The 24,057-nt window shown below is 39.1% G+C and overlaps 1 protein-coding gene across 7 annotated transcripts in view; it reads left to right on the top strand.

Moving 5' to 3' along the window:
- The window catches only part of KIF13B (kinesin family member 13B), a 129,254-nt gene that overhangs the window by 4,747 nt on the left and 100,450 nt on the right, over nt 1-24,057 (top strand). For all 7 annotated transcript variants that reach the window (XM_057427701.1, XM_057427698.1, XM_057427695.1 and 4 more), the window contains exon 2: nt 6,954-7,047. In XM_057427701.1, the coding sequence (XP_057283684.1) occupies nt 6,954-7,047 (94 nt within the window). The remainder of the gene's footprint in view (nt 1-6,953; nt 7,048-24,057) is intronic.

Below are 24,057 nucleotides of genomic sequence, written 5' to 3'. Positions count from 1 at the left end.
CTGCCTTGGTTTTTAGGTGGCTGGTTGCAGACCAAACGCTATTGTGTTTCATTCTTGTTAAATCTGAAGCCTGAAACAAATGCAGCAGCAGAGAGTTGTGTGTTAAACTTCCTCAGAGCTATTTGCTGCATTAGAAAGTCACCAGGCTGATTTATTTACTTAGTCTCCATGAGCTGAGCATTGTATGCAGCAGCAGGACTGACTGCGCATACAGTTAATGTCCAGACACACGGAGTGCCTTTACTAAAGCTGCTTGGCAAGCGCTTTTTTTTGTTTTGTTTTTTCAAAAAATGTAACAGCAGAATATAGAATACACTTTTTGTATCATTTGTACAATGTAGCATTAACATGTGAGGAGAGCTTGGTTGCATTGAACACGCTTGGGAGTTTGAGTTCACTTGCACCTCATGCTGAAGATTAGATAGTATTGTGTGCCCTTCCAGATGCACTCATGCAGATTTAATGATTTCTAATTGCTGCAAAATGAAAATTTCATGAATCATATTTGCGCAGTTCATATATATATATATCTCAGAGAAGCTTGAAAGATGCCTGCTTAGACTTCATGTTTGTATGACTTAAAGGAGTCAAATTACTGTATTTTTGTCCAGAATGTATTGATCATTATGTCTTATAATTAATGTTCTAAAAGCACCATTACTCTCCCCCCCCCCCCCCCCCCATTTAAGCTCTTAGCATTGTCATTTAGACCTAAGTTACTTTCATGCTCTCTTATAAGGTCAGTTAGTTTTTCCTTTATTTGTGTTGGCTTCTACATAGCGAAAGACAAAGAGAAAAGTCACTCTAAGGCAGCAAATAAGTGCAGGGAAACTTGGGGACCTGTTGTCTTTGAACTTGCTTTCAGATTTCTTTTTCAAACGATCAAAAACCCAATAAAACCCCCCAAACAGCCTCTCTGATTTGTTTTTGCTTGGTTTTGCTTTTGATTTTAGTTGGCATCCATTTAATTTGTGTGATAAAGAAACTTTTAAATATTTCAAAGTTACTATTTAGACATTTCTCAGTGTTACTGCAATTTGCTTTTCCAGACCAAGTAAGGTAAAAGAAACCTACTGTCATTTCTTACTGAATGCAATTGAAGGCTTGGGCTGTAACATTCCAGTTCTAACCTTCGAGGGAATGTTAATCTCCCAAAAATCTACTGGCAATTTAAAATGTAAAATTTCCATCGTCTGTCTGTACAGGAGATTATTTTGAGCTTTTGTATTTGGGGCCAATTTTGGCTTATGAGCTTAGTCCATGCACTTTAAACCTGTCACATTTTATTTTTTATACTTCAGTTAGCTTTGCAGAAACACGACAAGAGGAGCCATGCTGGTTCCCAGGGATACTACCAAGTTTAATGCCTGTCTCCAAGAGGTCCTTAGGTGTCAGTGCAGATGCCCTAAACCTGGTGGCAGGATGAGGAGGAATCCCACAAATTTTATTCGACCTGTGTTATAACACCAGGTTCACATCTTCGTTTCAGTGCGTTTCAGGATCAAATGGTATTTGAAAGGGCTGAAAAACTGTCAACCATTGGAAACTAATTTCTTAAATTGAGATCTGATGGAAAAAAAAATATATATATGGAAATAAAGGCTCTTGATAAACTGGGAAATGCTTTCCCTTAATTCAACTTGTACACTGTGGAAAAAGATAAAGTATATAAAGAGATAAATATGGAAGGTCATGCAGGTTGTAACAGACTTTTCAGCTACCGTGGCTGTTGTACTAAAAGCTGTTATGATAACATGGTCCAAACCACTAATTTAATAAATTGCAGGCAATCTTATTTACTGTATCATTGCTCATTTTAAGATTATTTCAAAATGCCCTGTAAAAGCCATCTATTAGGATAATTTTGTTTAGTTCTGAAATTCAGTAACTTTAAACATTGGATGACTTTTTAGGGTAGTGGCTGAAAAATCTCCAGTATCACCGCATGGCACTTCAGATGTTTTCATTATGCCACCCGATGCAGCTGGGTTTGATTCCGTACCCTAGTAGAATGAGGGAGTTGGGTACATCAATATCCAACCAGTTTGCACCTAATCTAGTAAGATAGTTCCCAAACTGATTCATAAATGAAGATGGAGCTTTCCCAGAGTTGAGAACATACCATGTTTTCCAGAATACTTCTCCTTTCCCCTTCCTCCAGGATTCACATAGTTTTTTGTCTCTACACCAGACCTGTTTAGTACATTTTAAAGTTGCACCTTTCCTGTTTTTTCCTAATGCTGTTGTGGAAAATCTGCCCTGTTGAGTTTATGATTACCAGACACATGACTGCTGTTTCAGAGGCAGTGCGTACTCCTACCTGTTGTTTGGAATATACTAGGGCCTGCTGAATCCACCATGGCATGCAGTGGTACACTGCTCCTGGTTTTGCTTGTCCTCTTCTCTCTTGCTTCCTGACTTTTCCAACATGTTTGAAATGTATCAAATTTCTTTGGCTAGTGAAAAAGCCCAAAGCATATATAGGTGGTGTGAATTCTTTTTATAACACCCATAAGGCTCTTGTCAAAGGCATAGTCATGTCTGCTTTATACACACGAGTGTGGTTTCAGCTGAGATCTGCATTGCTTGAACCTGAGCCTTAAAACTCTTTGGGGAGAACTTGAATAATCAAGGGAGATGGGAAGGAGAATGGCCTCTTTCAAGACCCATCTTCCAGTTTCACAAGTTAAATAAAAAGTCATTGACAGGGTTGAGAGGTAGGCCCATGTAAAATTCATGAAGTTCAGGAAGGCCAAGTGCAGGGTCCTAGGCTGGGTTAAGTGGACTGGGGAAATCTCAAGCGCAAATACAGGCTGAGTGGAGACTGGATTGAGAACAGCCCTGAGGAGAAAGACTTGGGGGTGATGGTCAATGAGAAGCTCAACATGAGCCTTCAGTGTGCGCTTGCAGCCCAGAAACCAACCTGTCCTGGGCTGCATCACCAGCAGTGTGACCAGCAGGTCAAAAGAGGGGATTCTGCCTCTCTACTGTGCTTTGATAAGACCTTGCCTGAGCCCTGGAACCCAACATAAAAAGGACATGGAGCTGTTTGAGCGAGTCCAGAGGAGGACCTGAAGATGGTCTGGGAGCTGGAGCACCTGTGCTATGGCAACAGGCTGAGATTTCTGGGCTTGTTCAGCCTGGAGAAGAGAAGGCTCGAGGGAGACCATACAGCAGCTTCTAGTGCCTAAAGAAGCCAGAAAGGAACATGGAGAGGGGCTTTTGACAAGGGCCTGTAGAGACAGGGCAAGGAGGAATTGCTTTAAACTGACAGAGAGGAGATTATAGGAAGTTCTTCCCTGTGAGGATGGTGATGCACTGGCACAGGTTGCCCAGAGAAGCTGTGGCTGCCCCATCTCTGGCAGTGTTCAAGGCCAGATAGGATGGGGCTTGGAGCATCCTGGTCTAGTGGAAGGTGTCCCTGCTTGTGGCAAGGGGTTGGAACTGGATGATCTTTAAGGTCCCTTCTGACCCAAACTATTCTGTGATTCATCTGAGAGACTCTCTGTGAGTCGCTTGGGTACACACAACTTAACAATTATTCTTGCACTCAGCCCAGCTTTAAGATTTCTACAGCTCTGAAATGTAAATGTGGAAAAGTAACTAAAATACGTGTTACCCTTTAATTATGGATGTCACAGCTCTCTTACTCTAAAGCTATGAAAGAGGCTTTCATTCCCTGCACTAAATGTTTCTTGAGGTGTTAAGAGTTTGAGTTTTAATTTTTCAAGAAGAAATTAACTGATTAGTGTCTTGATTTGATGAAGCAAAAGAGTAGTTGATTGTGTTTGCCTAGTAATGACTGAAGCTAGAAGCAGGTTAGCAGTAATAATGAGATCTTAAATCTCATTGAGCTCAAAGATTTGTGATAAATCTCCAAAGTTTGACAGTGAGCCACTTCTGCTATCTTTTAACTTCTCCAAAGTTTCATGCTGTCTGAAAAAAACCTTGGTGTAGGTGAAAGAAATAATAATACTAGGCCTCAAGCAGTGAGTCCTTACTACAAGATGAACTAATTGGTGTTTTGGATGTGAAAGCTTATCATCTTGTTGCATGCTCATTCTGCATGTTGTTCAGGGGCAGCAAGAAGGCTGCTTACGTAGGAGACACTGAAACTAGTAAAAGTAAGGGTGAAGTCCTTGTGTGATCATATTAAAAAGACCAGGAAGATAATTTTTCTATAAGGCTAACCTGCTTTAGTAATATTAAAAACTTAATGGCATAGAAATTACCATGATATATTAGCCACTACTGAAAATCATAAGATTCCTCTCTCAGCCTACTGGAAGCATTAAAGAAATCAGAAATCATAGAATTACACAATGGTTTGAGGATGGGACCTTAAAGGTTATCTGTTTGCATCCCTCCATCTTCCACTAGACCAGGCTGCTCAAATCGCTGTACAATCTGATCTTGAACACTGCCAGGGATGGGGAAGCCGCAGCTTCTCTGGGCAACCTCTGCCAGTGCCTCCCCACCTTCACAGAGAAGATCTTTCTCATATCTTGTCTAAATCCTCCCCTCTTTCAGCTCAAATTGGTCAGAGAACATGTGTTATAATGGAGCCAGAAAGTGTACAATGTGCTATTAAAACAGAATTTAAACTATTTCTTCAGCTAGAAAGAGTTTCTGTTCAAGTCTTTTGCCAAGGTAACTGGGATAAGTGTCCTTATGGCTATCTAGATATATAACCCTGCTTAGAGGCTGAATATTTCATGGGATGCCATGAGCTGATGTAGCAGTTGGTTTCTGCTGGGAGAAGGTCTCAGTCTTCTGCCTGCTATCTTCATCTCCGTACCGGCCTACCCACTTGTTTGCATGGCCTTTGATGTTCTCAGAGCTTTTACTGGGCTGATGTAGCTTTCCATAGTTTCCAAATACATCAGTTTTTCTTGTTGGTTAGTTTTCTGCTGTTTTAAGTAACTTGAAGTGACTTACAGAGGAGTGTGCTCAGCACGGTAGGGTGGAAGGTGAGCAACAGGCAGAGGTAGCCAGAAGGAAAGACTGAGACCTCCCTGTTTGGCAATAGCTGTTAGGTTGGCTCACCACGTGTTCTGAAACCATGCTGTCTGCAGAATGCCTGGGTGAGGAATTTTAACCTCACCTTTGCGATGACAATAATCAGAGAAGGTGTGTTGTACATGATAAATCGTCTTTGAATCTTTCTTTTTCTCTGTGAGGGTGTATGACTTTGAGGAGCTATTATATCCTGTCTGTGTGCTTTCCTTAAAGGTACTTCACAAAGAGAGGTTTAATGAATACCAGATTGAGATCACTGGGCAGTCATAGACGTGAAACCTGCCAGCAGCGTTCTTTTTCAAGAGATAGATTGAAAAATGTGATAGAGACCATGCTGCTTATATAGACAGTATACATACCTTATGCTTTGCATAAGGGAGGTAGCGTGTAAAAACCTTCTTTAGTTGCTGAGGAAAAGCAGGTCACTGCAATACAGAATGTTAATCACTAACCAGCCAGTCCAAGATAAAGTGACTTGTTGGATATGGGATGTATAAAGAATATAATTTCATCTGAGCAAGCACGTATTGCATATTAATGATAGGTAAATTTTCTTTCAGGGTGTGGAGAGAAATTAAAGTAAATACTGGTTTCTGAAACTTGTCTGCCTCTTCCTTCTACAAAAGTACAGTTTAATAACATAGGAGTGGTTTTGTTCAGATGGATTTCGGTTTCATGTGACTGCCTGCTATGACGAGGAATCATATAATCATTTAGGTTGCAAAAGGTCATTGAGTCCAACCGTTAAGAGTCTTGAGCTTTGGCTGTTCTTTCCAAAAATGTCAGTGAAAGAAATCTCCTCTTACCATGTTATTTCACAGTAGCAAGAAGTCTGCAAGGCGCTGTACAATAATTAAGATCTGCGGTCTTTGCCCGAGAGATTTTCGGTCCGAGTTTATAAGGTGCTGTAAGGTGAAAGAGCAAGTACAGGTGACAGCGAAGGAAAGAGCAGAGATGAAGGAGGATGAGGATTGTCATTAACATGATTACACAGGATATTTTGGTGATTCAGCTGAGGTGCTGTACTGTATGGAGGTTATTCAGTGTAGCCCCTCATCATCATGGTGTGTGAGGGCGGTGCACAGTGCTTGCTGGGTGTGATTAGTGTGTCATGTTTATAGGTATCGGCTCTTGGGTGTACTTTCCAGGTTTAACATCAGAGTGTAAGGACATAGGACTAGATTTGTTTGTGTCCAGGCCTCTACGTCTGTAGGCGGTGACTTTGACTGCAAGCGGCTGTGTGCTTTTTTTATACCTAACTCCATTTGTCACTGGGTGTTATCTGAAGCTTTTGTTTTCTCCACCTCTATGGCTCAGAATTCTCATACATTCCAAATATTCTAATTACTCATAGCATATATCCCATTGCTTAATGTCATGGGGAAAAGTTGGACTTTTCAGCTGGCTGTGAGCCTGTAGGGAAGGATAAGCTCTTTTCTACATGGTTGCACCTACATTTTTTTTTATGGGACTTGAATTTCTCCAAGCAGGTGCCCCCGGACTGACAGCTGACATGGTATGCTGCAGTATCACAACAGTGGCTAGGGAAAATGTGCTGCAGATGGTAGGGGCAGCTTTCCCTCTGAATGTGTGAGGCACTGAGGGAGCAATAAGAAGAGCTGTCAAAGTAATACCATGCCTAATGGTTCTTTCCCTGGAAGAAATTTCATACTGCCTTGTATATGTTGATTGTACTTCAGTAAAACCAAAGTGCTTTTTCTTGTTTTGAAAGGAGTGCATGCTTTAAAGCTGGAAAGGATCCATCCCATCAGAATATCTCTAGAAGCAGAATTTGGCAATAGTCCTGTTTCTATTCTCTAGCTGATGGGTGGCTGTCAGACTGCATGAATAAATTTGGTGTCTGGAGGAAGTAATGGTGTATGTAATCCTGGTGCTTTAGGAGTAGCACTTGACACTTTCTCATTTCTTTATAGAGCTTGATCTGCATACAAAATGTGTGGTGGATGTGGATGCAAACAAGGTTATTCTTCATCCTGTAAACACCAACCTTTCAAAAGGAGATGCCAGGTAAGATTTTTGAATGAGGAAGGTCAGGTTTCATAAATTAAATATGAGTCTAACAACTAGGAAATGTAGGCCTTGATAGAGGGCTTTCTGTTTAAAAACTAATATATATTCTTTCTACAATATAATTGCCATCATCTATAAAATGAGGCTGATTTTACCATGCAGGGAGGATGCTTTGAGAACTTAATGCTTACTGCATTTGCTTCCTGCTCTAAACAATATGTTAGCAATTAATGGGTCTGTGAACAGTTTCGTTTATTCTCATGTGTTATTATGGAACAAGAGAAATTTAAATCTGCAAAAGAATTTGAGCAGGGCACAGTTTGTCATTTTGGAATGAAATTAATTTTCACAATTATTTTCTCATAATGGGCTTGTATTCATTGTGTAAGAAGGGGAGCGGGAACCTGCTGGGGAGGTGTAGCTTTAGGAGTGTCTTAACCATTGCATGCATCAGAAATACTTGGAAAGGTGGCTGAGGGTAGGGACAAATTTCGTCAGAACTGACATCAATTTGTTAAACTACTGTGAAACTGGAAAGTTCTGTAATAACTGATAAGGTTAAGGTTGTGACTACTGAATTTATTGCTTGTTTGTGAGAGGAGGAAATGAAAAAATATATGCATGAAACAAAATAACAGGTGCAGGAAAAGGCAAAACCTGGTACTGGACATCTACAGTCAACTGTGATCTGCTTTCTGTGGGGGAAAAGTCAAGGAGGTGGTCTTAAGGGTGACAGAAATGAGAACAATTCAGTTAAACACACACAGAAGAGTTTTGTATAAATGCAGCATATCGTATCTTTTTACTGTAAAGCTGAGATGTATGTTAGTGGTCAGTAGAAATATTCTTTACCTGTTCTCTGATAATTTAAACTTCTCAAACCCAGGTAATAGTAAATGGAAAAGCAAAGAAATCATCAGGTCACCAGCTGAAAGACTTACTACAGATGGTGCGACTGGAGCTTTAATAAGTTACTTAAAATCAAACAGGCTGTGTGTGGTTGGGGTGGTTTTGTTTGTGTCAGTAGCTGCCTCCTCTTGAAACACGTGTATTGTTTAGCTGCCAAATACCTATGTTGATTTGAGCCTTTAGAACTGCTAAAAATGGCAGGAAATCGAGATTCTTAGAAGCCTAGTCAGCCAGAGCTGCATTAAAAATGTTATTCAGAGTTTCTCTCAAACATGGCAACCAATCAAATGCTCCATGGGTTATAATCCCCAATATGTGTTTAAAAAGTGTTCATACTGCAGTCACGAGAGAATACGTCATGCAAATCATGCCCCCTGGCAAGGGAGGAATCAGTTGGCAATTGCCTTGATATCCCAGACAAGATGGTGAGCCTAGTGTGAGAAAACAGCATGCCAGACCGAAGAATGCTTCATTTGCATATCCACAAATACCCATTGCTAATCTAAGCAGGAAGCATAGTAAATTTATATTGGGTGATCTAACAGAAGAAGAAAAAGTGGAGGCCCATTAATTGCACTAAAGGCTTGCCTGCAAACAGTGAGGCAGCATAACTGCAAAACATAATTGGAGTAATAATGATTTGGAACCAGGGTCCTATCTAACATGTAACACCCTTGAGAGAGGCTTGTCTTGGCTTCTGCCACGCCATCAGAGGAATCTTAAATATGAGTTAAAGGAAAAGGTTAGTTTTAGCTGCAGTTCTTCTAAGTTTGGTGGTTAATTTATACTCAGGTTCTGCTTCTGTTTCCAAATCCACTGTCAACAGCTTTGCCTTGTGCTGTGAAATCATCCAATTTGATTTCAGACTTGTCTAGTGTCTAAAGTGAGCTGAAAGAATACTGTCAAACCTGGAGTGCTTTTAATTAAACAGAGAAAAGTAAATAATATTGCAGATACATTCTTTAGATGCTTGCAAACCGGGGTAAGTTTGAAAATCTTAAAAGTTTTGCTGCATTTCTCATTAAGATGCCGTGGTCAATATAGGAACTGGAAAAAGAATATTAGAAACAAGAATCTGTGCTGTCACATCCCCACTTGTTATGACTCAGCCATGCTCTGTCAGGGAGTGATATTTGGAAAACATCTGATGACTTCTGGAAATAATGAATGTTTTCCCACTTCTGTCCTTTCTGGTAGAAACCAAGTCTGGGAGTAGGGTAGGTGTAAATAAATAGTTTAATGGCTGAATTAAAGAGTTATGCATTTTTGTTTCCCTGAGGTGGTCCTGTCACACCAGAGATCTACATTACATATCTGCCAGTCTGATCAGTTAAAATGGCAAATACCTGATTTGCTGGTTTCATTTGTCTCTGAGTTAGAGGAGAAGGAGGTTTTGAAGTTCACAAGTGATACATATACCTCTCCTGCTTTCCTATGGGATCTGAGAATGAATGTGTGCAGAAGTCAGAAATGTCCACTCTCTTCATATATCTCATATGTTGCGAGATACCCAACTTGACATGTGTGTGACCTGACCTTTGGAGATAGTGAATTGTGTTGATTCAATTGCCATTGAAACAGAAAAAGATGCTTCTTCAGAAAAAGAGTATCTCTAGCTCTTTTTTTCTTTAATATTGAATTAAAAATTAAGGAAAATCTATGTGATAACCGACTGACTGCAAACTGAATATATTATTTATACATTTCTCTAGAGACTTGGGGATTAATAAATGCATATAAAACACATGCTTTCAAAAAGGGAAGTCTATTTTCATACGACTTCAGAAATCTAGCATCCTCCTGTTGGTCATTCCTTAACCAAGAAATGACCTTTCCTGAGACAACATAACAACTGCATTTCTCTATTCTTAGCATTGCTGTGCAGGTTTCAGTAATCTGGTCACATACAAAAGATCAATTTTTTAGTCTATTGGACAACCTCTGGGCTGGGTAGGATTTGTAACTACCCTTGGGCTACTGGGGGCAGGTTTGACCATTTGTGTGAAAATGGTCAACATCTAATTGCTTTTACAAAATTTGTTACAGAACCTGGAGTTCTGTCATGTATTTCTCCAAATGACCTCTTTAAATCAAAGTCTTCCCTCTCCAGGATGCCTGAACCTCCAGGAATTCGCTGTAATGAATAGTATCATTAGCATGACTTGTGACTTCTGTTCGTCTGTTGTCTGTTCTCTCTGTTGCAAAGGTCAAGGCTGAAGTTTCTTTATCAACATGGGATTTACTGTCTGATGCAAAGATTACTCACAGCATTATTACTTGGTGGCTAGGGCTTGAAAGAGGGTGTGAACTCAGTTTGATTGACATGAATATATAAGTAGATAAGTCCTAGGCAACAACTGAAATATTTGTAAGAATTAATTGTTTGGAAAGCTTCCAGATAGACTCTTAATATGTTACTTTGCAACTTTTTTTTTTTTTTTTTTTACCATCAGTTTGTTTGTGCTGTCATTTTAAATTTCCCAGACAAAAGCTATTAAAAAGACTTAAAAAATCATTATTTTTGACGGGTCAGACAAAGGAGTTTTGTTACACACTGCAGACATAAGCGTAATTGATGTGTAACTGATACAAGCTCATGAATCAGTTGTGTATTAGTCTGTTGCAGGCCTATGAATGAGCCATGACATTTGTAAAAAAAAAAAAGCATTTATTAAATCTCTGCAACAAGCCACCTTTGAGATCTTTTATTAAGAGTGCTGACTTCTGTGTACTTCTGTCGCAATATGTGGTTTGTAGAAGCTTTCCCTCTTGTTTTGTAGAACAGAGATTCCAAAGAATGGCACAGGGTAAAAACTATTCCAAGGAATGAGTGCAGCTAACTGGAGCTGACAAGTGTGTAAACCAGGCTGGGTTTTTCCTTTTCAGCTATTGTAATATCTTTATAATTACTGCTTTGTAGTAGATATTTCAGTAATTGTGCAGCTTTATAAATATTTTTCAAAAGTGGTTTGCTTTTCAGGTATCTGTTCCTGGGTTTAAACCAGTTTTCTTTTGTATATCCACACAGACAATGTTTTTGCTCAGGAATTTGTGATGCTTAAACTCAGTTTGATTTCTCCTTAGTTTTCTAAGGAGTCTGGGAACTGAGAAGGGGCAGACTATTATCTTAGGCTTGGGGATTTTTGTAGCCTTGCAACATCTGAGCTCGATGATTTCTGCTTTGATGAGGAACTAGGTGAAACCCAAGTATATTTTACTTATAAAGGAATACTTTTATAAAGCCTTGCAGTACCTTGTACTCTCTTGATAAAATGGAAAATGGCAATAGTGTAGATGACTACATGGCAAATGCCTCAATCATGAGGTGGTGAAACTTGAACATAAATTTATTTGTTTTTCAAAATATATATACAAGGGAGGCTTTTGTTTAGGAAAATGTTTATTAACCACTGAAAAACTTGCCGTAACCAATTATAAATAAACTCTTTCTGATGTGAAGAAGTATATGTATTACTTGTACAATTCCCTAAAATATGGTTTATATGTGGAATGGCAGGCAAAAGTCCCCCCAAATTATCATTACTTTTGATCTAAGTTGTAGTATCCTACAGTTTTTGCATAGTTAATTGTTTCTCTTTATACCTTCCGAAACAGCATACAGACAATCAAGATGCCAAGAGAGGAAATACTGACATGATTATTTAGATGTTCTTGTATGTGTGTATAAATATGAACTGGAAAAGCTGACTGGTAGGAGTAACCGGGAAGACTTTGACTTTTAAAAATAATATATGATAGCAGGAGAACACTTCATTCTTTCTACCTTAGGAAAGAATGTGCATAATCAGAAAATGAGGAAAATATATGAAGACAATTCTGTATATGGAATTAATCTGCAGAACTCCTTGCCCCAAGAAAACAGTGAGAGGCAATTGCTGGTATGTAGTAATAGGAAAATGCACACATTTTGCACACATTTTCATAGAATCACAGAATGGTTTGTGTGGGAAGATCATCTAGTTCCAACCCCCTACCATGGGCAGGGATACATTCCACTAGACCAGGCTGCTCAAAGCCCCATCCAACCTATCCTTAGTATTTTCTTGAAAGTAAACTATGATTCTGCCTGATGTTGGGTAAGAATCACTTGAAGATCTGCCTCATCTTAGGCTGTGTTTTATGTCTGTGTCCCTATTTGTTCACACATTTTACGTAGAAGCATCAGCTGTTCACCACAACCAGAAATTGAATATTGAGCTTGGTGGACCAAATTGCATGATGTGGTATGGTTGCTATTTGACAGCAAAGCAATTTAAAGAAAGAAATATTATTGTCTTTGTAGATGGGTGAAAACTAATTGCATGCAAGTGCCTTTGCTTCTCTTTATTTTTGTGTTAATTGTATTCATTCCACCAATATTAATCTGTTTGGGATAGGAACAATTCAGACTAGGATATGAGCGTGAAGAAGCAATGGTAACTGCATAGCTGGTTGTGTTACCTCCTTATGCTGAGGGGAACGGGTTGCTATGTGGGTAAGGGTTCATAGTGATATGTAAAACTGTGAATGAAATTTCTAGGTTAGATGTTAGTTCAGCTTTGTCTTACAGGGAAGAGGCTTATGCGATGTTTCATAATGCAGAAACATTGCAGGAAGTTGTTGGGGGAGGGACAAGAGCATGTTTGTATTCCTGAGACTGATAGCTGACATCCAGAAGAAAGGGAAGCTTGCCTCTCTTAACATCATAATGTTGTTTTATGGGTGCAAAACAGCTCACAGGAAATTTATGTTTGTGAAAATAGAGCTATGGGATTTTCCTGTATTGCTGACTTTGCCTGTACAGTGCTGTTGCATCTCTGTATGCAATTCTTATTTGAAGCATGGCCTTGTTCTGAAAAATGGGGAGTGTTTCTGATGAGCTCCTTCAGGATAGCTGCTTTTGCCTGACCAGGTGACTGAACAGCCTGAATAAGTTAGAGGAGGGGGAAAAAAATAAGATTTACCTAAACTGAACACAGTCATTTAAATGGTTGAATGAAATGATGGTAAAACCATTGCTTTTTCAGTCTATTATCAGTTTATTTTGTAGTAAGTCTTATTAAACCTATATTATGGAGCACACTCCATGCATGTGTATTAGGCTGCCAGTCATCTATGTTTTACTGAAAAATGTCTTCTGATGTAAAAATTGTATGTATAAATATGTCTGATGAGTTGCTGTAGTAAGTAGAAATCATTTTCTGTCTTAAAAGTTTGAAGGTCATCTGTTTGTCCTGGTAAGATCTTAAATAGGAGAGTAGTTGGGACAGATGAAGGACAAAGATGATGTCTTGAGGACAGCAGGGCTAGCACACAAGCCTCTGTTATGGTGCACCTACTGAGTCTTTAGTTGTATGAGTGAGGGAATATATTTCATAAGGAGGTTGCATATAAAAAACTTATGTAAAATTGAGAAGTAGGAGTTCTGCCAGGAGAGAAGGGGGTTGCTGCACTTCAAATTGTGCTTTTGAGGAAGTGTATTTGCTGCAACTCACGTGCTTTGGCTTGATTAAAAGTGAAAATGCGAGATGATAGAAACTCCACAAATTCTTGTCACAGACAAAAGTTAGAACTTTGAACTGTGCTTATATGTGCCGATGTGCTTAAAGAGAGACCTGTACCCTATTTTGTATTGCTTAAGAAAATAAAATGGTAGCACTGTGTTAACAATATTTTTATAGACAGTTCCTTTCCCACCAGTTGTGTCACACCTGTTTACTTCTACCTTTATTACAGCTAACATAGCCATAGCAAATTAGGATTGTTTGTTATTTATAAACTCTGTGCCCATATTGTAAGTGAAAGCCACTTCTCACATGAGCCGTGTGGAATCATCCATGGCCACCTTATATCCCTTAGCTGAACATGAAAGAAACTTTATTAACAAGTCATTAATAAACTACTGTATTTGAGGGAAAGAGTAAAGATAATAAGTGAAGAATTAATTTGCTTCACACATAGTGCTTTGAACCTTACACTTGTGTTTCATGGATTCCTAACCTCTGGTGCTCTTTCTTCTATGTAAAGTACCTGCAACCTTAATTTTTCACTAAACTGAAGGCTTTTATTAGATAATATAATCTAGCAGCACATTCTGGAGTACACTTAACATTATTGACCTGCTTACAGACAGTGTTTGGAGGTTGGTGGTGATAGTTGGTAAGCAGCCTGTCCTTCGTGCAGATGTCTCTGGAGTTGGCAAAGGCTTCTGATAGTGAGTTCTACTACAAATAAGAAGTAATTTGTAGTCTCTTCCCATTGCAAAGAGGTATCAGCAGTAAGTATCTGGCCAGTCCCAGAGGTTTGGTTGGTTGAGTTTTCTTTAAATCCACAATCACTAAACCAAACCGAAAACCCCTTTTTGTGGTATATTGAAGCTATAAGAATGACTATGTTGAATATCCAAGTAGAATGTAGCTTTTGTTTAAATCTCTGTAGTAATTTTGAGAGAACTGTCAACAGTTTTGTTTCTAAAGCTAGCCTGTATCTGCAACTTAGAATATTAGGCTGTTTAAGCTTCAAGGAGACTGTGATGCGTTAATTGTTTCGTGACTTGCTAAATCCACAAATTAAAACAAATCACGTGCTTTAAGAAGAGGTGTCTGGAGTTTGTCTTGGTGTCAAACTTCCAATGAACTTCTGTTTCAGTGGAATTAGGATTTGGCCTGGTGTTTTCCAGTTTAGTCCAATGGCTTTTTTTGACTTGGCTGCAATGTAGGTTCTCCATTATAAAAACAATTTAAAAGGGCATAACATTTTATTTGATTGTAGTAATTCCTTGAAATGGCAGAAATGAAATTAAACTCTGAATGTAAGAAAATAAGGAAATGACAGCAATAAATTGTCCTTTGTCATTCTGACAGCATGAACCAAACAAAACACTTTGTAGGTAATGAAAACTCAACTTTAAGTTTGAAATACTTGTTTCCTATGTTGATTTAATATGTTAACAGAAGACTTAAAGGCTTCAAAGTATATTTCCTGTTAACAAATGAAATCAAGAAGGGTAGGGGAGTGACCTAGTGTCCATAAACTTGTGGGGAGCAGTGAGCAAGGAGAGGAAAACAAGCTTGATCTTAAGATCTGCCTTCAGTATTCTGAATAAATGTTGCAGCTATGAGTGCTTGTGAGGAATCATTCCATTGTAATTTTCAGCTCTTAAATAATAATGTTTCATGAGGGAAGACTGTAAAATGGATTTAGTGGTCAGCATGATGAATAATACTCCTGCGGGCTGAAGGACTATTTCGGTGGCTGGAGCCACAGGATTATGTGGGAGATGATAGATGCAGTTCAGGACAACTTTTAAAGCCTGAAAGGTGTTTGGAGTGTCAGCAAATACCTGGCACCTTCAGGGAGATCTTGCGTCTGTCAAATAAGTTCATATTAATTTTAAGAACCGAACATAAATATATATGTATTATATGTATAATGTTATATATATAATATATAGATTAATATGTTAAAGTTCTTAACTTTGTTATGTTTTTAATGCTGGTTTTATGCCTACCAATTTTATTTTGAGGATGTTTTAGATTAAACTGTCAAATCTTGATCTCAGAGTAAGATGTTTATGAGATCAGAAAAAGATGCAGGAGAGGTTATTTCTTGCCATTCAACATGATTGATTAATAATAGTCAGAATAACTTTGCGCTGAATGAATCTAACTGTCTTTGCTGCAGGCATTTTAGATTATGTGGATGTGCCCCTCCAGCTAATTTGAGATAAAATAATCTGAATGTGTTCAGAGTTGAGTATCTGTGGCAGACATGCTTTAATGCTCTCCTGCGAAGGTGGTTAAATGCTTCACGGAATTATCAGCGATTGTAACACGTGTACTTTATGGCCAGCTAGAATACATGGGTAGGTAATACCACATATAGTCCCCTGTGTTCCTTAGATTTTGGAAAATGGAATGTAAAGACTGTCAGAGTTTGTTTTCTAAATTATTTATGGGCTTACTATTACCTCTTAGTGTCTTAACATTTGTCGTCCTGAGGAACTTTGAACAAGTTGCTGGAGTTACTTTTGTGTATCAGTTTGAGGTTACTTGTCCTTTTTTCCTTTTTTTTTTGTTGTTGTGGCAATAATGCAAATAATTAAAGACTAATAAAAAAGAATTAGAAGTTCAAAAGATGACACTGTTACACTTGATGCTTCATTATATTTAAGGGGGTTAGCAAAATTCTGCCACCATTTTACAGCTTTGTAAAGTTGGAAGTAACGCTATGGACGGCAGAGGAAATTGTTTCTCTGTATCTTTGTTTTCAAGCTCTTACAGTAAGAAGGAAAAATTGTAACTACTGTAGCACCTCAAGATTTGCTTTCATATTTGATATTCTTTTACCTATTTCAGTTTCAGTAGATGGGAATGAGATAAAAGGACTGGTTTTTTTTCTCCTCCTCCTCTGAGGAGAAATCGACAATCAACCTCTTGTAGGTATTTTGGGGGTTTGTTTCTCATGAGCTAGGTCTGCAGGAATGCAGCATCTGCTGCTCTTGTACGGGCAGCACCCTTCCCTCTGGGTTGGAATGTCAGTCTTTCCTGGAAAGGAGTTGTGGAGAGATGACAGTTTATGGCCTCCTCCTAAAAGACGCACTAAATTCTGTTCTTGTTGCAGTTTTAAAGGCACCAAGCTATTCTCCCCTGATTCTAATTTACATTAAAATAACTTGTGTCTTTATCCATTCTTCTGATATGGAGCAGGACAAAGTCTGCTTATATAAGCTTTGTCTTCCTGTGTGCTGCTGTGGTATGAAGTGTCTATATTCAGTAATCTGGGTGTATGTGAAATAAAATAACATTTTAATTAGTGCTTTAAAGTTCACAGCAGCTTTGATATGCATAAACCACCTTACAAAAATGCAAAGCCCAATTGTCCGAGAAGCGCTCCTATGAGGAGAGAAACAATCAGGTTAAGCAGTGATTTTTTTTTTTTTTTGCTATGTAAGTGTAGAGGGAGAGGGCTGGACTTTCAAGATAGCCAGGGAGAGGAAAGATGGGTGTCTGGTAAGGTCAGTGGCTGCATTGGGGGGCTTGAGGTTTTGCCTCAGCTTTACTGTATGCTTCATATCTGATTGTAGGACAGTCACTTAACATTCTTTTCTTCCATTTCTAGCCTCTAAAATAAATTGGCATTTTCCCCTATCTTTTCTGTTTGTTATCTAGGGCAAGAAGGGTTTTATTGTATGAGGAAGGTAGGGTTTTTTATTGTTTGGGGAGAGTGGGTTTTGGTTCGGTTTTGCTGTTGTTTTAGGGTTTTGGGGGTTTGGGGTGGGTTTTTTTGGTCTTTGTTTTTAAAAAACAGAAAGCTTCTTGTGCTGGTGTATAATTAATCAGGTCACATAGCTCAGTGGGACCACAGCTCAGGGCCTCGGTGTTGTGGTAGTGACATAAAGAAACCCCACATCTTAATGTGTATTGTCAGAGGTTCTCAGGCTTGTCCACTTACTTTCATTTTTAGCCTTTTGGAAAGCACAGTATCATTTTCGTTCTTTTTCCTCAAGGTTTGTAGGCTTCTGCCAGCATTTTATTCTGTTCTTCAGCAGTTACTGCTCTGCTGTGCTGATCAGATAAATGAAATGAAGAAACAGGATATCCACACAGCTTTTATCTGAATAGCCCTTCGGCAATGAGCACTTCCATCTCTCTGAATTGTTTTAAGCATTATTTGCATATGTTTATGATCTGAATTTTATTTATACTTGGTAACAAATGTAATTATCAGATGTTACCTGATAAGAATTAACTCTGATCAGAAGTGACATTATGAATTGGGTTATTTTTTTTTTTTCTGTCCAGTCTTCTCTTTACTCTTCTGAGATCTTTGACTGCTCTGTGTCACCAGCCAGCCTTCATGTGATAGCCCAGATAGTTCTGGTTTCTTCCTGAAAATGTAGCCAGAGATAATGACTTATCCTGTGTCCTGGTTTTCTAGGAAGAAAATTAACTCTATCCCAGCTGAAACCAGGAGACAGCGTTTGCAGTGATGGTACCATGTGAAGGGAAATTGCAGTGTGCTGAGCAGAAAAAGAAATACTTCAGGGGTGTGAAGGAAGAAAAAGAAGGCAAAAAATATATGCAAATTTTGTGGCAGAGAAGAAATAGGGATGGTTCTGGGAGGAAGCAATTATCTGGTTGCTTTACTCAGCTGCTGAAACCACATATGTACCAGCTGAGACATAGAAGCATCTCTACCGCCTGCAATCTTAGTATGTGTACTGCCCACAACAGCAAATAAATTACACAGTAATTTCATGTTAAAACCTTACATCCTTGCTTCACTCCAGCCTGTGCAGCTGTTCTCTGCAAAGTTTCACACATAGTAATTATCTCTTCCTGTCACCACTAAGATACCTTTCTTTGCTGCTGCTAGAGTTTAATTGAATGGCAGGGTAGAGCACTGGCAGGTTCTTTACAGTATACCCAACACATGAATTACGCTGGATTAGTAGAACCATGGCAGGTTCACACTGCAATATGGGAGTACAAGTGATATGCTTCTGGAAGCTGGATAATTACTGCAGCACTTTTGACACAGGTTTGGAAGTAGGCATAGAGTAGTCCTCCATGACCCAATCTCTGGTGACAGTAAACAGTCTTGTGGTTATGTAGTGAGGTGTTTTATTTGTCAAGGTGACACAAGGTGAAACTGATAGAGCTCGCTAGTATCACATGACTTATATCCTGGTATGGCTTCCTGTGAAACCATGTTATCCTTCTGTACTAAGAATATTGTATACTTTGTAATCAGACATTTCCTCACACCTATATTTTCCTTGTCTGTGCTTCTAGTCCCTGTTCAGGTCTCTTGGATGATACTTTCCCACGTAAGGTGATGTCAGCAACCTGCTTCCAGAGGACACTGCTGTGATTCTGCGCACTTCTATGCAGGCTGATATGCTCAGCAGGGAGGTCAGCAGCTTGCCTTCAGGCTGGAGATTTGAAAGGCAGTGGGGTTCCAGAATATTTTAGAGCTGCTGTAGTAGTAATAGCAGTCTTGCTAATGGCAGTCTTAAACATAGTAATGTATGTGTAGAGTCACAGGCTGGTTGAGGCTGGAAGGGTCATCAAGTTTGACCCTCCTGCTCAAGCAGGGCCTCCTATTGCTGGTTGCCCAGGAATATGTCCAGATGGTTTTCTTTTTATCTCCAAGGATAATTCATGTAGCTCTGTACATTAATAAAATCATGAATTGTTTGTATACTGTTGAAGAGTGCCTTTATACAGAGTGTTGGAATTTGGAAGGCACCTACCTTGCAGAGACGTGGTAACAGCTGACAGTCCTCAATATAAATACTAGCTGTCACTGTATAATTGTATCTGTAATTAATATGTTTGAAAATGAGAGACAGGTTCATTTTCAAAGCAGTAGTGATGTCAGCAGTTATTTGTAAGTTAATTTGTGAGGGTTATTGGCAAGATGCGAGTCTTTGCCTTCTGGTAAATTATATTTAGCAGAACATCCATCCAGAAAGTAAAAAAAAAAAAAAAAAAAATCATACTGATCAAATGTTCATCATGAATAATTTTGTTTTCTAAATTAAAATGTAGTTGATACCTCATGCTGGAACAGGACCCAAAAAAACTCCAATTCAAGCTGAATATTTTTGCCTCCATGCTGAGTGTTTCTTGTGTTGTAGCTGTTGGCTGCTTTGACTTCTGTATAAACAAGCTTTGAAGGATGTCATAGGTTTCAGCCTTCCTAAGCATTGGAAATAGGACATTGATCATTAGGTGTTTTAATCATGTAGCATATGACCAGTGTCTTCTGTGGCAATGAACTATGGAAGCATTGTGAAACTTCTGGATTTTAAGTAGACATTGGGCAAGACTGAGTATTCTGGGTATCATGTTCAGAAAAGGTTGAGATTTCATACGAGGAGTAGTGCGGCTATGTTTTTTCCTCCATCAGTAAGCGTGGATGTACCTTCAATATCTGAAGGGCAAAATCAAGCTTCCTGTTTCTTTGCTGTATCAGTTCTTGAATTCAGTTAACTGACCCACTTAACCTAAATCATCTTCTGTAGCACTTAATGAAAATAGCATGTAATCTATTCTAGTAAAATTTGCTAGCTGTGAAATGGTTCATACAGATACCTTGAATTCTGCTCATGAGCTTCCCTGAAATGTTTGCGTTCGTAAAGATGATACTGCTGGTGCTACTGTCTGGGTTTGGGGATTTATGACAGGCACCCAAGTTTGCTTTTTATGTGACTATCTCACCTGCAAATCCATAGAGCCCTGCAGTGTTCTCACCTGTATTTTTTGCCCTTGCCAGTGTATGTCTGACGTAATTCCCGTGGTCCTTTTTCCTAAATAATCGCAGATTTTCTTAACTTATTGTTTTTCTTTCCTTCAGTCATTTGAGCAAGATCTCGCCTGACTTTTGGGGATCTTTACATTAGTGATTACAGCCTGTAGCAAAATTTGCCAGAAACATTCCAGGTTACCATGAACATTGAAATACTTAACGTTTTTCTTTGCATTCTGAACATCAACTGCTACTTAGATCCTTGAACCTTGACAATGGCAGATGTTGGAAATGTGGTTTTTAAGTGATAGAGTCACTCAGCTGGATACTGCATTGGTAACAAATAAATCACCCCATGTAACAGATTGAAACAGCTCCTTTGTATGATCAACCAATTCAGAGATGATTTTATACAGAATTTTACATTTCCTAATGTATATTGGTATTTACTGCATCCTAATAAAAAGGCAGTCTGCCACATAGCAGTTGCCTCTCGTAGCATCCAGAGTCATAAATGCTTGGATCTTTATGGTGCATATTGGATGGATACTTGCAAAGTGAAGTCCATACCTCCAAAAGCTTATAATATGAAAAAAAGGCAATAAAGTGTTGGAAAGGAGAAGCTATAGTTTGAATATATTCAGTTTGACACAGCAGGTTAGGCAGAAAGAAGACTGGTGTTTAGAAGCTCATGGGTCCTGTTTGTGTCTGTGCTTTATCCTTGCTGCAAATTTTGGCAGATAAAATTCTGAAGACTTCATTGGCACTAGCAAGTTTTAAAACTGTTGCCAAGTTGCATAAAAGTCATTAATCCTTGTTTATTGTCAGGGTTAATGCTCAGAACGAGCTTGATTATTTAGGGAAAAGTACTGAAAAAATCCACCCTTGCAGAAAAATGAAGTTAATTTTTATGACAAAAGAAACTAACTTGACGACTTAGTCTGTCCTAGCCTCTCTAGGCCAGCTAGAAACTAATTACAACACAATTGTGGTTTTCTCCTGCTGTTGTCCCCATCTGTATGTAGTGGTTTATAAAATACTATAAAAATGAATGAGATGGCAATAACATAAATATACTTGTTATTTTGCAAAAAAAAAATTATAAAAATTAATAAATAATTATTAACAGCTAAAGTTTTTAAGCAAGTTTTTAACCTGTGCATTTGCAGAGGACTGTAATGAAATATAACGAGTTTATAATCAGACTTGAAAATTATTGATGTTTACTCTAAAAGGAGAAAGAATCTTACTTTGAAACGGTTACTCAAGGGATTTTTAATTGTCATTTGAAGACCTTTTAAATCTGATTTTAAAATTCAGATCCTTTTAGAATACAGTAACAAAGGCAGAATGTAAAATGAGTAATAATGATCGTAGTTCAGTATATTATCTTTGTTCATCCTTAAAAGGAGATCTCTGTTTTATTATTTGATTTCCAAGTCACTGCACCATATTCTTATATGAATCTCTTGCTGCTGATGCTTTTTAGGGAATTTTTTTCATTGCTAAACCAACTGAGCGTATTCAAATTATAGCTCCTCCTGTAAGGCTCCTTTGTAGCCTTTTTCTATTACTTAATGCTAAACATTGCTAGAAGAAATGTTGACAGTGCATCTGAGGTCTGGGGGAGGGAGGATTTCCTCCCCAACTGAAACCCTCTTCCTTAAGGTATTTGAGTGACAAATGGGAAGGGATCCCAAAATGGCCTTGAAAAATCACTTTATGCTGTTGCCATGGTGTTGTCTTTGGCCAGGAAGAGCATGGTGACCGAGACATGCAAACACAAAGCAAACTTGTCAAAATAGACAATTATCAGTTGCTGCGTGTTCTGTAGAGATAGAGGGGCCTGTGGTCATCACAAAGGATGAAGAAGAATCTGTTGTCAGTGTTTTCTGTATTTGCAAGCCATAGGCTTGTTTTGGAGGTGCCTCTTTCTTGTCTCAGTCTCCTCCTTTGCCTTTCATCCAGGTGCCATGATGTGTAAAGATGGCTTGATCAGAGTAGAATATCTGTTTCTTTGTGTTAGGTCTGTGCATGAATTGAACTTGGACTTCACATTGGACTTGTGAAGACTTAGGAATTGGTAGATAGGGCATCAGATGGTGCTGATTTTATTTTTTTATACCAATTATATTTTGCATCACTGATTTCCTACTGGCAGAATTAATTTTTGGTGGGCCTAAGACAGCGGTGGGTGAATACAGTGATGTAGACAAGCTGCAGGTGTTGATAATGAATGATTTACAAATTTGGTAGTGTTTTGGGGAGCACAGTTCTCTTTCCTGCTGGAATAATGTTCTTGTCTGGTAGATCAGTTTGCTGCAGTGGAAGCTGCATTAGATATTACTAATTTTATGGCTTACAGTCAGTTGTGGAATGCTGTAGGGCATCTGTGACACAAAGCTGATGTGTGAGGCTATGTCTTGGGGGCTTGTGCATTGTCCAAACTTTGTAAAAGCAAATGGTGTCCTGAGTTCTTCATAGTGATGCTGGGCAGGATGTCTGATGAAGGATGGGAGAGAAGGCCCTTGCTAGGCTTTGTCTTACCCAGCATGTCAGCAGTGCTCGGACACCTTGGTTTTGTCCATCTCTGTGGTTCCCAGATGTGCTACATGCCCCAGAACCTTGCTGAGTGAGGCTGTACATACACATGCTATACCCCTCCAAATCCCTGGTGTCACCCACTGTCTGCAACTGCTGTTCCGCAGTGCATCCTGCAAACATAGAATCATAGAATAGTTAGGGTCGGAAGGGACCTTAAGATCATCTAGTTGCAATGCCCCTGCCATGGGCATGACAGACGTAACATTCTGCCGTCCATACTTTTGTCACTGAGTGCATGTTTCTCTACTCTGGACATTGGAACATGTTGCCTGGTGAAGCTGCGGCTGCCCCATCCCTGGCAGTGTTCAAGGCCAGGTTAGATGGGCCGTTGAGCAACCTGGTCTAGTGGAAAGTGTTCCTGCCTGTGGCAGGGGGGTTGGAACTAGGTGAACTTTAAGATCCCTTCCAACCCAGACCACTCTAGATACACTTCTGAGTCAAGTCACCTTCTTTATTTTTGTCCTGTGTTGAGTCTGACTACCAATTTTCCACCCAGGAACTGCTGAGTGCAGGGTACTTACTAAAGTTTTGGAAGGTCAACCCCAAACTTGAGTACTTAGCAAGCATCAGAAAACAGCGTATTCTGTTATCTTGGGCAAGTCTCCCTTTTGGGGGGCACAGCTGTTCTGGACTGGTGTACCTGCCTTATGTGACCAGAGATGCTATTAATAAGTTAGCAGTTTTGAAGTATTGCACAGCTATGAGTTAACTCTCAAAAAAAGTTGGAGTATTTAATGGAATGAGTAGGGAGAAGTGAGTACGTGACAGTTCTGCCTGCTGGCTGACATTTCTCCCTGAAGCTATAAAATAGCTGCAAGTCTTACAGCTTTATTTTAACCCCCTGGGAGGTTTACCTTGCATTTAACAGCTGAAACAATGCAGCCATGGAGAACTTCAAAGTGACTTTGCTTCCACAGCAGTGAGATCCAGGCAAAGCAGGTTCCTTCCTGTAAACACTTGCTTTCCATGGCTCAAATTCTTTGCTTTTTTAAAAGCACCTTCATTTGGAATCGCCTACTAATATTGTGTCCAGGAGTTTGACAGTGTGTATGATCCTTCTGGTTTGTGCTGTGGGGAAGATAAACTAATCTTTCCACATTCTTAGAAAGTTGAATAGGATGGATTGAATTGTTTTTATGGTCAGTGGAGACCTTATGTCAGTCTTCTAATACCTAAGGGGGTCCTCCATGAAATGTGGAGAGGGACTTATGACATGAGCATGTTGTGACAGGACAAGAG

The sequence above is a fragment of the Pezoporus wallicus genome, unplaced genomic scaffold (assembly GCF_028554395.1).
Source record: "Pezoporus wallicus isolate ANWC-B61680 ecotype Strahan unplaced genomic scaffold, APGP_CSIRO_Pwel_v1 contig_6464, whole genome shotgun sequence".
Taxonomy (NCBI): domain Eukaryota; kingdom Metazoa; phylum Chordata; class Aves; order Psittaciformes; family Psittacidae; genus Pezoporus; species Pezoporus wallicus.
The sequence above is the reverse complement of the archived record's forward strand: the minus strand, read 5'-3'. Positions and strand labels throughout refer to the sequence as shown.